The following is a 12,496-nucleotide window of genomic DNA, read 5'->3' on the forward strand; positions in this document are numbered from 1 at the left end:
AAGTCAGTATTGGAGAAGCAGGACAGAGCGGGACGCAGCACTTTCCTATTTCAATCGATGTCACATCACAGAGACGCAGGATGAACCAGTGCAGTTCTCGGCCGCGGCTGGCTCCGTCGGTGAATCACCGGACTCCTGACCTCGCCCCCAGTCCTGATCTCAGGGTCGTGAGTTCTAGCCCTGGGCTGGGCCGTGGACGAGGCGTGGCACCTACTTAAACCAGACCCACGGGGGGTGGTTCCGGCATCAGCTGAAGGAGCAGAATAGAGAGCCTGGAAGGACATGTGCTCTGATACAGTCAACTGATTTTTAAAAAAATTTAATTTTAAATCCAATGAATTAATGTAGAGTGTATTATTAGTTTCAGAGATGGAATTCAGGGATTCACCAGTTGGAGAGAACAGCAGTGCTCGTGACATCCCGCGCCCTCCTTCATGCCGGTCCCCGTGACCCCGCCCCCCTCCCCTCCCCTCCCCTCCCCTCCCCTCCCCTCCCCTCCCCTCCCCTCCAGCGACCCGCAGTGTGTTTCCTCGGATTAAGAGTCTCTTTTTCCTCCGTCTCTGTTTCCATCTTATTTGTCTTTCCTTCCTTTCACGGATGTTCCTCTGCTTTGCTTCTTTAATTCCACCTGTGAATGACGCCACACGGTCATTCTCTTTCCGGACTGACTTATTTCACTTAACACGATCCCTCTAGCTCTGTCCGCGTCACTGCGAACGGCGAGATGTCCTTCTCTTCGACGCTGAGTGACACCGACCTCTCTCTCTCTCTGTCTCTGTCTCTCGCCACCACCCGTCTCCATCCCCTTTATCCACCCTCTGCCCGAGGGCACCGAGGCTCCGCCCGCAGTGTGGCCGCCGTGGACCCGGCTGCCGTGCACATCGGGGGCAGGTGCCCCGCGTCTCCCGCGTCTCCATCTCCCGGGAGCTCCGGGCCGCGCACCTGCCGGTCCGGGGCGGCTCCAGCGGGAACTCCCCGAGCAGCCTCCGCGCTGTCTCCAGGGCGGCCGCACAGGCCCGCGGCCCCGCCCGCAGCGCAGGAGGGTGCAGGGGGTTTTGCGGGACGGGGTGAGTTTGGTCCACATGTCACGTCGCGTCCCTGGGCTCCAGGTCCCCGTCCGCCCGTGTCCTGGGGAAGCCGGGGTTGGGCTCCGCGTCGGGGAGACGTTTCCGCCGCTCACAGGCCTCGGCCGGAGCCTGGACGGAGGCGGGGGCGGCCCTGGGCGCGGGGACGCCGCCTCCCGCTCGGCCTCCTGCAGCGCCTGCGCGTCCCGCAGGGGGCGCCCGAGCCCAGGCCCCGCCGGGGGCGCGTGCGCAGTAGCCTCGTCCGCCTGCTGAGGGGAGCCTGGGTGCGCGGGGAGGCTCGGGGAGGCCGCGGGGGGGGCGTCCACGCTGACAGGGCCCGGCTCCTCAGGACCCGCGGGGAGGCTCGGGGAGGCCGTGGGGCCGCGTCCACGCTGACAGGGCCCGGCCTACTTAGGACCCCGTGGGAAGGCTTCAGGAAGACGTAGGGTTACTGTTAGGGTTAGAGTTAGGGTTAGGGTTAGTGGTGGGGTTAGGGGTTAGGGTTAGGCTTAGGCTTAGGCTTAGGCTTAGGCGTTAGGGGTTAGAGTTAGGATTAGGGGTTCCGGATTAGGGTTAGGGTTAGGGTGAGTTGGGTTAGGGTTAGGGGTTAGGGTTAGGGATAGGGTTAGGGGTTAGGTGTGAGAGTTAGGATTAGGGGTTTGGGGTTTGGGTCAGGGGTTAGGGTCAGGGTCAGGAGTTAGGGTTCGGGTTCGGGTCAGGGGTTACAGTTAGGGGTTAGGTGTTAGGGATAGGGGTTAGGGTTGGGGTGTTAGGGTTAACTTTACAGTTATACTTGGAATCACGGTTAGGTATATGGATTATGGACTAGGGCTTAGTGTTTGGTTTCGGTTACTGATGGGTCTGGTGTTAGGCTAGGTTAGGGTTAGGGTTAAGATGAGGGTTAGGGTTTTTGTCTGTAAACAGTAGAGATTGGATCTGGTCATGTGCTTGGCACTGGAACTCCCAGTAGCTTCAATGGGTTAGTTTTAAGTGTTAAAGTTATGTTTTGGATTAGGGTATGTGCTTGGCATCCATCCATTCAGAAGCCTCTCCAGAGGATCAAACTCCAGGCCTCTGTTGAGGTGACAATAGCCATGGCAGGGGTCTCCTAAGCTAAGGAGGGGATTTGCGGCTCTAAGTACTCTTTATTTGGATTTTCAATTTCCTTTCTGTTTTTTTTAAAATTTTTATTTGTTTATGATAGTCACACAGAGAGAGAGAGAGAGAGAGAGAGAGAGAGGCAGAGACAGGCAGAGGGAGAAGCAGGCTCCATGCACCGGGAGCCTGACGCAGGATTCGATCCCGGGTCTCCAGGATCGCGCCCTGGGCCAAAGGCAGGCGCCAAATCGCTGTGCCACCCAGGGATCCCTTGAATTTATTTTTTACATACATGGTGTAAGAAAGTGGTCCTGTTTCATTCTTCTGCATGTGGCTGCCTGGTTTTCCCAACCCCGTTTGTTGAAGAGACTGTCTTTTTGCCGTTGGATATTCTTTCCTGCTTTGTTGAAGATTAATTGAAAATAGACTTACAGGTGTGTGTCTTGTTCCGGTTTTCCATTCTGTTCTATTGATCTAAGGCTCTCCTTCTTGTGCCCACACCATACTCTTTGGATGACTAGAGCTCAGTGATATAACTTGAAATCTGAAACCCCAGCTTTGGGTTTTTTTCAACACTGCTTTGGCTATTTTCAATCTTCCGTGGTTTGTTGTTGTTTTGTTAAAGATTTTATTTATTTATTCATGAGAATACACAGAGAAGGGAGAGAGAGAGGCAGAGACACAGGCAGAGGGAGAAGCAGGCTCCATGCAGGGAGCCCGACGTGGGACTCGATCCTGGGTCTCCAGGATCACGCCCTGGGCCAAAGGCGGCGCTAAACCGCTGAGCTCCCCGGGCAGCCCATCTTCCGTGGTTCTATACAAATTTTAGGATCATTTGTTCCAGTTCTGTGAAAAATACCATTGCTATGTTGATGGGGATCACATTAAATGTGTAGATTGCTTTGAGCATAATTTGAGAAGAATGGATATTAACTCTTCTTTAGATGTCCGGTGGAATTGCCCCGGGAAGGCCATCTGGTCCTGGACTTTGTTTTTTGGGAGATTTTGGATTGCTGATTCAATTTCTTTGCTGGTTATCTGTCTGTTCCAATTTCTTATTTCTTCCTTTTTCATTTCTGCTATGTTATCCATTTCTAGGAATTGATCTATTTCTTCCAGGTTCTAAGTTGTTGGCCTATAATTTTTCATAATGTTCTCTTATAATCGTTGGTATTTCTGTTTTGTTTGTTGTTATTTCTCTTCTCTCATTTGTGATTTTATTTGGGTCCTGTCTCATCTTTCCTTTTTTTAAAAAAGATTTTATTTATTTTTTCATGAAAGACACACAGAGAGAGGCAGAGACACAGGCAGAGAGAAAATCAGGCTCCATGCGGGGAGCCTGATGTGGGACTCAATCCCCCAGGACCCCGGGATCCTGACTGGAGCCAAAGCAGATGCTCAATCACCGAGGCACCCAGGTGCCTTGCTGATTCAATTCCTTTGCTAGTTATGGGTCTGTTCACATTTTCTATTTCTTCCTATTTCAGTTTTGCTCGTTTGCACATTTCTAGGGATTTGTCCATTTCTTCCAGGTCTCCCAGTTTGTTAGCGTATAATCTTTCACAGTATTCCCTTATAATTGTCTTATTTTTCTGGTGTTGATTGTGATCTCTCCTCTCTCATTGTGATTTTATTTAGAGAAGGTCCCTTCTCTTTTCTTGTTGATGAGGCTGGCTAGGGCTTGATCCATTTAAGTATTTTGAAGAACCAGCTCTTAGTTTCGCTATTCCATTCTACTGTTTTGTTGTTTCTGTATTGTCTATTTCTGCTCTCATCTTTATTATTTCCCTTCTGCTGCAGGCTTTAGGCTTTGTTGCTGTCCTTTTTCAGCTCAAAGTACAATGAAAGTAAACAAAAATAAGTCATATATAAGGTATATACATAAAAATTAAAATCAAGCAATTAATAAAAAAGAATCGAAGAAAAGAAATGAAAATAAAGCAAGCACAAAGTACAGAGGAAGCTCGACCCCGCTCTCCCCGCGGAGCTGGAGCTCTGCGGCCTCTGCAGTCAGTCCACCTGGCGGCAGCGAGGGGTCGGGGCGGGGTCTTGGGGCGGGGCCGCGGCGCTGACGTCAGGTGCGCACCTGCCTCCGGGGCTATGCACTTGCCTCGGGGGCGATGCACCTGCCTCGGGGGCGATGCACCTGCCTCGAGGAAGATGCACCTGCGGGTCAGAGGCGGGGTCTGGCCTCCCGCGGGCGGCGCTGTGCTGCCCCCGAGCCTGAGGGCGGGATGCGGGCGGGGGCGCCGCGTCCCCTGGGCCTGGAGCTGAGCATCCCGCCCCCGCCCCCCCCCCCCCCCCCCCCCGTCTGCAGGGGCCTCCGCAGAGGAGCCCCCGGGCCCTGGGCCTCCGCCACTTCTGCAGACCCTGCGTTCACCCTGCCTGCGTCCCAGCTTCTGTTTGTTTTTTGATCTCGGACAAGTGACTGAGTTTCAAACCTCCAAGTTTTAGGGGCTGCCCTGGGGGAGACCCGTGCTCCTCCCGCTCGGGAGGGTCTCCTCCCACTTCTGGCCTTTGCTGGCCCGGCCCAGGGACGCAGCCCTGTGACTGCACAGGGGTTTGCAGTTTGTGGCCACACAGGGCAGACAGCTGGCCCTAGTCCCGCGACTCTCTGCCGGGGTCCCCGCTCCTGGGCCTGGGAACCATTGGCGCCACCGTCCCTGGGACCCCCGGGGTCCTGAGCCCACCCTGTCGCTCCAGGGGCCACCCCCCACTTCGCCTCCCAAGCACCGTCAAGGCCGGCGTGTCCCCCACTCTAGCATACTTCTGAAAGTTCTGACTTTGTGCTCTGCTTCTTCTAATACTGTGTGTAGACCCGTCAGCTGGCTCCCTGCCCCTGTGGGATCCGGGGCTGTGTCTCCCCCAGACCGACTGATTGATTTTCTTTTTAAGATTTTATTTTTCAAAAAAGAAAAAAAAGATTTTATTTTTCTGTCATCTCTACACCCACATGGGGCTTGAACTCTCCGCCCCAAGAACAAGAGTCGCCTGTTTTTACCAACCACACCGAGCGGCCAGGCTCCCTTTGATTGATAGGTATTAATTGAAGCTGACGTGCTGCCTGTGTCAGGGCAGAAACTGAGCCCCCGCGTCGAGGTGTGGTGGAGTCATTGGGACCTTGATCGATGTTAAAGAAAGCAGAGCCTCCCCGGGAGCCCAGGGAGCGGGGCCCACACACGTGACAAGTTGGCCATTTCCTTTACCAGGAGTCATTTGACTGCCGATTTATTTAAATTGCTATTCAATGGCGAAGGTCGTTCTAGGATGGGGATACAGCGAGAACGTTCCGGGTTCGGAGGTACCTAAAGCTCCCCTGTCATGGACTTGATGTCCCAGTTGGGTGCAGAGATAGGCGAGCCAGCAGAGAGATGAGAAACATGGCCCTGGGGTGCCTGCTGGCCTGGTCGGGGGACCTTGATCTCAGGACTGTGAGTTTGAACTCCATGTTGGGTGTAGAGAGGACATAAAAATAAAATCTTTAACAAATAATAAATGGATGAACTAATAAAGCATGACATCGAAGGTGAGTGCTCGCTTCAGGACAAACCTCAAAGCGGACTATGTCTAACCTGCGACCTGTCCTTGATCGCCCCGCTTGCACTCCTTGGCCCAGATGACGTCCTCCACGAGGGACGGTCCCGCCTGAGTGGGAGTGGGCTTCCTTCCCTGTAAGGCCCTTGCCTCCCCTCATTCTGCAGGAGAGAAGAGCTGGGAAGGCATGAGCTCGGGGGATCAGCATAAACCTCGGCAATGATCCTTCCCGATCCCGGGAGCCAGAGCTCGGCCTCCTTTTGGGACCCAACGTCGTAAAGAAGCCCGTGTGGTCAGTGGCTCAGATGCAGGGTGGAGGCCAAAGGAGAATCAGGAAGAACAAAATAGGGGGGAGACCAGAAGCTGAAGGAGAGGAGGACAGATGTCAGCATCCAGAGCCTTCGCGGGGACCTGGCGTCCTTTCCCAGGAGGGGCCCCCCTCTGTAGGGTGCTTCCCGCCGCCCCACGCTCCCCGTCGGCACCTGCAGGCACATCCTGGGCCTCCAGCACCTCTGCAGCCGTGGTCTGGAGCGTCCTCCATGTGTCCTACCAGGGACCCCAGCGTCGTGTCTGTAACCGTCCGGCTGCTGTCTGACAACAATCGGGGGATTCCGACATTTGTTGGGTTTGGGGTGTGTGTGTGTCTGTCGCCGTGCCGCGATCTGATCCTCGGGCCTCGTCGTCCTGACGCCGAAACGGTTGAAACACCATCATTTCTGGTGCTGGCGCTGGGCGGCTAGCTGGGTTCTCCTGGCCGACCCAGGCTCCCTCGTGCCCGGCCGACACGCCGGAGGGTCAGCTGAGCTGGAAGGTCCGGCTCGGCCACATTCCCGTTGGTGGCAGTGGGTCCCCGCCGAGCGCCGGCCGCTTCTCTTCTCCCTGATGCCTCTCCAGCGGGGATCCAGACCTCGGGGCCGCCCTGGGGGGAGCTCCTAAGGAGCCGGCTGCCCATGGGGGGAGCCCTGGGGCTGCCTGTGTGTGGGAGTCGGGGTGGGGACGGGGCTGGGGTCCCTCGGTCCCCTGAGCTGCCTGCCCCCAGGCCGAGCCCCACGCTCACCCAGCCCCTACTCTCTAGGACGTGCAGGGTGCCCTCCACACTCTGGTGCGAGAGATCCAGCAGCACCAGGTGTGTACGCTGAGCCCGCCCGGTGAGGGTGGCCCAGATGTGTGAGCTGCAAGGGCCTGCTGTCCTGACGTCCCCTCCGGTGCCACGCTGACCGCCCCGTGGGCCCTCTGTGCCCCAGGTGCACAGGCAAGGGGCGGGGAGGGGAGGAAGCGCCCCGGAGCCCGGGCAGCCCAGGCCCCCTGAACAGAGGGGGCACAGACCTCCCAGGGTGCTTAGCACAGACCCTGGCGACCTGAGGCTCCCTGGCTGTCACTCTGTCCCAGGCCCGTCCTGGCCGCGGGCACAGGCTGAGTCGCAGTAGAGTCTGTGGGGTCCTGACCCTGGCATCTGGCCGCCCCTGGAAGGCACGTGGGGACGTCAGCTGTGTGTACCTGGCGGCGCCCCTGCAGGAACTGGTCGGGGCCTGGGCGGTGCCCCCTCCTCCTCTCTGGGGGTGTCTCCGCACCCCGTGCACAGAGCTCCAGGAGACGCAGAAATGAGCCAGCCATGCATTTTCACACAACAGCACTTTATTGAACTTGCAACAGCAAACAGGGGCTCAGAGCCGAGGGTGCGCACCTTCCCCTGGGAGACCTTCCTGTCCTTAGAGGAAAGCGGGAATCCCACAGGGGTGCGGGTGCTGGAGTCCCCCACCTGGGAGTCTGTGCGGACTCTGGGAGGGGGCGCGTGTCCTGAGGTTGGGGCGTTGAGAGGCGGTTCTGGGGACAGCAGGGCTGACCTGGACCTGCGGCCCATGGGCTCCTGCGCTGGGTCCCCGCAGGGCAGCTGGACCCCGGCCTCGGGCCCCCTGGGGCCGGGTGACTGACTGCTGGAGCCCCAGCACGTGGAGGAGCCTGCCTCCTGGTGTGGGTGCGGGTGGGGCCCACAGGCCTGCCCCTGCTGCCCTGCCCTGGGGTGTCCTGGGATCCCCAGGGCTGCCCTAGGTCAGCGACCTGGATCTGTGGGGCACGCCCAGGGCCCAGGAGGTCACATCCGGCTGTGAGAGGGCTCGCTCAGCCCGGGGCCAGAACGCAGGCCTGGCCAGGGCCCCGGGGAGCTGGATCCCATTAGTTTTTGTGATGGGCCTGGGGGGGGCTCGAGTCGCCCCTGCCCCCACAGAGCCCGGGGCCAGGCCAGCCGAGGTCCCTCTGGGTCAGGGGCTGATGTCCTGTGCGGACAGGGGATGCCACCCTCCGGGAGGGACAGCGAGACAAGGCAGGGCACGGTGACGGCAGGCCAGAGCCTCCGGGCCCCCGCACTCACCGCCACGCTCTGCCCCTGAGGCCCGCGAGCATCGAGCTGCCCCGTGGATGCGGAGGGCAGAGGGTCCCGGGCCTGTGCGGGGCCTCGGGGCAGCGGGCTCAGCACCGCCCTGGCTCTGCCCTGGCTGTGCCCGTCACTGCCCAGCGAGGGGCACGAGCTGCAGTGGCTGCGGGGCAGGAAGGGTGTCCTGGGCCCGACAGCGTCGTCCCTCGGGGGCTGGGGGGACCCCGTGATGGGAGTCCTGGGTGTGCTCCAGGGCCTGGTCCATCGCGGGGCCTCTGGGGTGGCCCAGGCAGGTGCCGAAGGGAAGGGGATCCCGTTTTTTGTCTTCAAGCCCACCATGTCTGGGGGCCTCTTGCCTGCACCGTCTTGTTGCACTGGGAGGATGGGGAGGGAGTTCCATCGCTGGGGGGGAAGTTGGACGATGGCCTGGCCGGGAGGGGGTCCGGGCAGCTCAGGCTGGGTGGCTGGGCCCGGGGAGGCCGGCTCCTCCACCCTGGGCGGTGTCTCAGAGGCCAGAGAAGGGAGGAGAGGCCCGGGCGCCGGGGACACTCGCTCCAGGCCCAGGGGCCTCGTGGGGAACTCCTCAGGTCCCGCTGGAAAGAGGCCGACGGGGTCAGCGTCTCCAGCAGGCTGTGTGTCCCCTGCTGGGGGCCCCGGGGGTCCTCACGGCTCCCGCGTGGCCCCCCGGCCTGACCCTGTGCTCAGCCCCCCACACTGGTGCCCGGGCCCTGCAGTGGGTGCCCGCACGCCCAGCCCTGGCCTGGGGTCCCCGAGCTGGAGAAGAAGAGGAGAGCCCCAGAGATGAGGACGGGGGCCCCGGGGGCTCTGTCCCCTGTGGGCGGCCCCAGCAGGCCGAGTCGGGAGGGGCCGGGGCCCTGAGCCCACCTGGGGTGGGGGCAGGTCGCACCGCATCCTCCGGAGCTGGGTCATGGAGGCCCGAAGGTGTCTGAGCACCGCCTCGTCCTCCAGGGCCCAGGGCTGGGCCAGAGAGTCCTGGAGGAACTCCCGGAGCCCTTCCAGGGGCAGCTTCAGGAGGTGCTCTGGGCGGTGGGCGAGAGTCAGACCCAGAGGGCCCTGCCCTGGGGCCCCCGGTGCCCCCGGGCCAGCGGCTGGGGTCCCGCTGTGCCCAGGAGCGCCGTGGGCAGTGCGCTGGCCGGGGTGGCCCCTGCCCGCTGCTCCTCTCAGGGAGCCCCGCTGCACCCGCCTGCCCCACCGTCCCCCCGCCCCAGGTCTGGGTGCTGCTCAGAGCACAGGGTCACCGCCCCTGCCCCCCCCCCCCCCCCGGCACACCTGGGCTCCCAGGGGCTCACTCACTCCTGTGCACCTTGAGGATGGTGTAGGCCATGGCCGTGAGCACCCGCTCCCCATCCAGCATGTAAACATCCCACAGCTTCAGGGTGAGCGAGAAGGGGGTCTAGGGGACAGCGAGGTGGGAGGAGCGGCCTGAGCAGGGCCCCTGGGGGGCTCGGCTGGGGCTAGGCTAGGCCTGCCATCTGCCCCCCCCGGCTGCCTCTGACGAGGCCCCACAGCACCCCCCCGTGCGTGCCCTCCTCCCAGGGAGATCAGGGCTCCCGGCCGCTCCGGGCTCCGACCCCGGCCAGCACCTCCCTCACCCCTGGGGGCACAGACTCTGCCAGCACTTTACGACACCACGCCTCGAGAGGACCCCAGGCTGGCTGCCCGATGGGCCGAGGGCCTGTCCACACCCCGGGCTGACCCGGCCTCCCCTGGGGGAGCTGAGGCAGAGATGGCCCGCCCCCCGGAACCTCGTCCAGGGACCGTCTGGGCTTCTCCAGGACGGGCTGGGCTGCAAGCCTCAGCCTCAGGGCCCCGGGGTCAGGCCTGGCTCGTCTGGAGGGTGGGGCTGAGCTGGGCCCTCCCCGGGGGCAGGGGGCAGGTCCAGGAGCAGGGGTCCCGGGGGGGCCTCACCCGGCCAAGGAAGCACTGCAGGAACCACTTTGGGGTATAGATGCCGGTGGACATCTGCTCCTCGTCCTGGTGGGAGGGCAGGAGGTGCTCAGGCCCCACGCCGCGGCCCCTGGAGCCAGGTGGACGCGCTCCCCACGGCCCAGCCCAGCCCCGAGGGCACCCCCGGGCCCCAGAGGGAGGAACGTGACCCCAACTCTGGGCAGCTCGGAGGGCCGTGCCCCCGACCCCCTACCCCGGGCCGGGGGATGGAGCCTCAGGAGCTCCCACTCGCCATGTGCTTCCTCAGGTCGGGGAGAGCTCTTTGGAGGACGCGCTCGTGATGAGCCTGGAACCTGAGGAGCTTCTGGAAGCCCGGGACGAAGAAGCCTGAGAAGGCCCCAGGCCCCCACGGTCAGGGCCTCCTCCTGCACCAGGCGGGGTGGGGGGTGTCGGGGCAGGGGCCTCCCCCCACGCCCTGACCCCCGTGTGCCCACCGCCCTCGGAGCCCTGACTGGACCCGCTCTTCCCAGAGGGCAGGGCTGCCTCCCAGGCCGGGGGTGTGGGGCCCGGGGACCCTCGTCCTCACAGACACCCCGTGGGGCGTGGGCTGGGGGCTGAGGACCAGGCCCGGCTGACCCAGCACCCTCTCTCCTGCAGGGGCCGCCGCGGGGACAGACGGGTCCCCAGCCCCGAGGGGCAGCGGGTACAGGCCACGGGGAGGGTGATGGGCGTGCATGGCCCTCTGTGGGGCTTGGGAGTGAGGCTGGGGGCCCCCGGGAGGGGGAGACGCTGCCCCCTGGGCCCCGTGTGGCCGTGGGCTGGCAGGGGGGCCTGGGGGGCAAGCAGGCAGCCGGGCGGGAGGCTGGGGGAGCAGAGGGAGTGCGAGCCCGGCCTGCAGACGGTGGGGCGGATGGCCGTGGCTCCGGGACCCCGAGGCCACTGGGGAGGCGGGGGCCTTGCCCGTGGGGGGGCGGGCTGGGGGTCCCCGCCGACCCCCGGTGCAGCAGCCTGCAGGGAGGCCCTCCTGAGCTCCCCTCCCGCCCAGCAGCCCAGCGGGCCCCTACCGTGCCTGTCGTCCACCATCAGCTGGGCCAGCGCCCAGAAGGCGTCCTCCTCGGGCAGGAACATGAGGACGATGGCCGCGATCTCGCTCATGCCCTGGCAGTAGCCCACCTCCTGCAAGAGCCAGAGCCCCACGGAGGGTGTGCGCCCCGAGGCCCCCTCTGAGCCCTCCCCGTGGGTGTCAGGCTCCCCTGGCTCCCTCACAGCCCGGGCTCCCGGAGGGGGCTCCCAGAGGGCGGGGGGGGCAGGTGAGGGCCACCCGGACCAGCTCGGGCGCCAGCACCCCAGGCCCCGCTACTGAGCCCTGCGGCCGCCGTGCCAGGGCCCCCGTCCTCAGACCAGCAGGAGGGGCCTCCGTGAGCTGTGCCAGGCTGCAGGGGACCCGCCAGGTCTGGAGACCCCCCGGAGGGCAGGTCGGGGGCCTGACTGTGGCCCCTGGCATGTCCCACGAGGGGAGCTGGGCCAGGACACCCCGCGGGGCCGGGGAGCGTGTGAGCTGGGGTCCTCGGGGACCCTTCTGGGGTGCGCCGAGGAAGGGGGCGGCCTCCTGGGCGCCTCGGCCTCGTGCCCTTCAGGGGAGTGGGAGCCTTCCCCGCCCGGGGTTCTCGTCAGTAGAGCCGTCTGTCAGGGTCCAGACCCGAGCTCTAGGACAGCCGCGGTGCACGCGGGGGTCCCGGGCAGCCCTGGCCCTCGGGCACACAGGCCCTGCCTCCCCTGGGAGGTCTGCCCCCCACCCCCTGCCTGTCCTGGAGGAAAGAGACCCTCCTCGGCATCTCGGGGCCATGGAGCTGGGGTCCTAACTGTGAGTCCCGCTGGTCACCAGCACTCAGGACAAGGCCGCCTGCGGGGCAGGAGGCGGGGGCAGGGACACTCACGGTGTCGTACACCGAGTAGGCCGCCAGCACGTGGAACAGGGCTCACTGCCTAGGAGGGGGGACAGCGGGGGGCTCTGCTCAGTCAGCCCCTGCCCAGCGAGGCCGCGGAGGTCCCCTCCGCGGGGGGCCGATCTCTGGGGTCAGGTCTGCGCACGGGGACAGGCGGCGACCTCACACGTGCAGCGTGCCGGGGGTTATGTGCACTCTGGGGTGTCCGACGCCTCCGAGCGGCTCCCGCCGTGGAGTGTGCAGCTCCGGGCTCCCCCAGCGCCACCAGCGCCCCCTCCAGCCCTGGAGCGGCGCCCCCTGCATGCCCCCTGGGAGCCAGCGCTCCCCCTGCCCCGGTCCCCACAGCCCCTGACGCCTCTCCTCCCCTGCCCTGGCCTGGCCCCGTGTCCCGGGAACACCACCAGCCCCACGTGGCCCCCGCCCTGAGCCCATGCAGCCGGGGCGTCCATGGCCCTGAGCGCACCGCCAGGCCTTCCCAGGTGTCCCTGGGCTGGACTCTGTGGGGGGGACCCCAGGCCCGCCCATCCCAGAGCATCTCGGGGCTCCAGGTCTGAGCTGCCATGAGGAGAGCAGGG

General features: G+C 63.4%; 1 protein-coding gene across 1 annotated transcript; it reads right to left on the reverse strand.

Annotated features, from left to right (window-relative positions):
- Window positions 1-8,340: 8,340 nt before the first annotated feature.
- On the reverse strand, window positions 8,341-9,433 carry LOC125755885 (USP6 N-terminal-like protein). Its single transcript, XM_049115083.1, has 3 exons — window positions 9,382-9,433; window positions 8,953-9,107; window positions 8,341-8,660 (listed from the first exon to the last, which is right to left on the reverse strand). Exons 1-3 carry the CDS (start codon window positions 9,410-9,412, stop codon window positions 8,394-8,396), a joined length of 453 nt encoding a protein of 150 aa, XP_048971040.1. The 5' UTR covers window positions 9,413-9,433; the 3' UTR covers window positions 8,341-8,393.
- Window positions 9,434-12,496: the final 3,063 nt, after the last annotated feature.

This window comes from Canis lupus, chromosome 10 (genome assembly GCF_003254725.2).
Source record: "Canis lupus dingo isolate Sandy chromosome 10, ASM325472v2, whole genome shotgun sequence".
Taxonomy (NCBI): domain Eukaryota; kingdom Metazoa; phylum Chordata; class Mammalia; order Carnivora; family Canidae; genus Canis; species Canis lupus.

Coding starts and splice junctions, on each gene's coding strand:
- LOC125755885 (XM_049115083.1), bottom strand. CDS start 9,412: ATGGCCTACACCATCCTCAAGGTGCACAGGA. Junction 9,108..9,381: donor CATCCTCAAGGTGCACAGGA/GTGAGTGAGCCC, acceptor CCCACCGCCCAG/AGCACCTCCTGAAGCTGCCC. Junction 8,661..8,952: donor GCGACCTGCCCCCACCCCAG/GTGGGCTCAGGG, acceptor GCCTCTTTCCAG/CGGGACCTGAGGAGTTCCCC.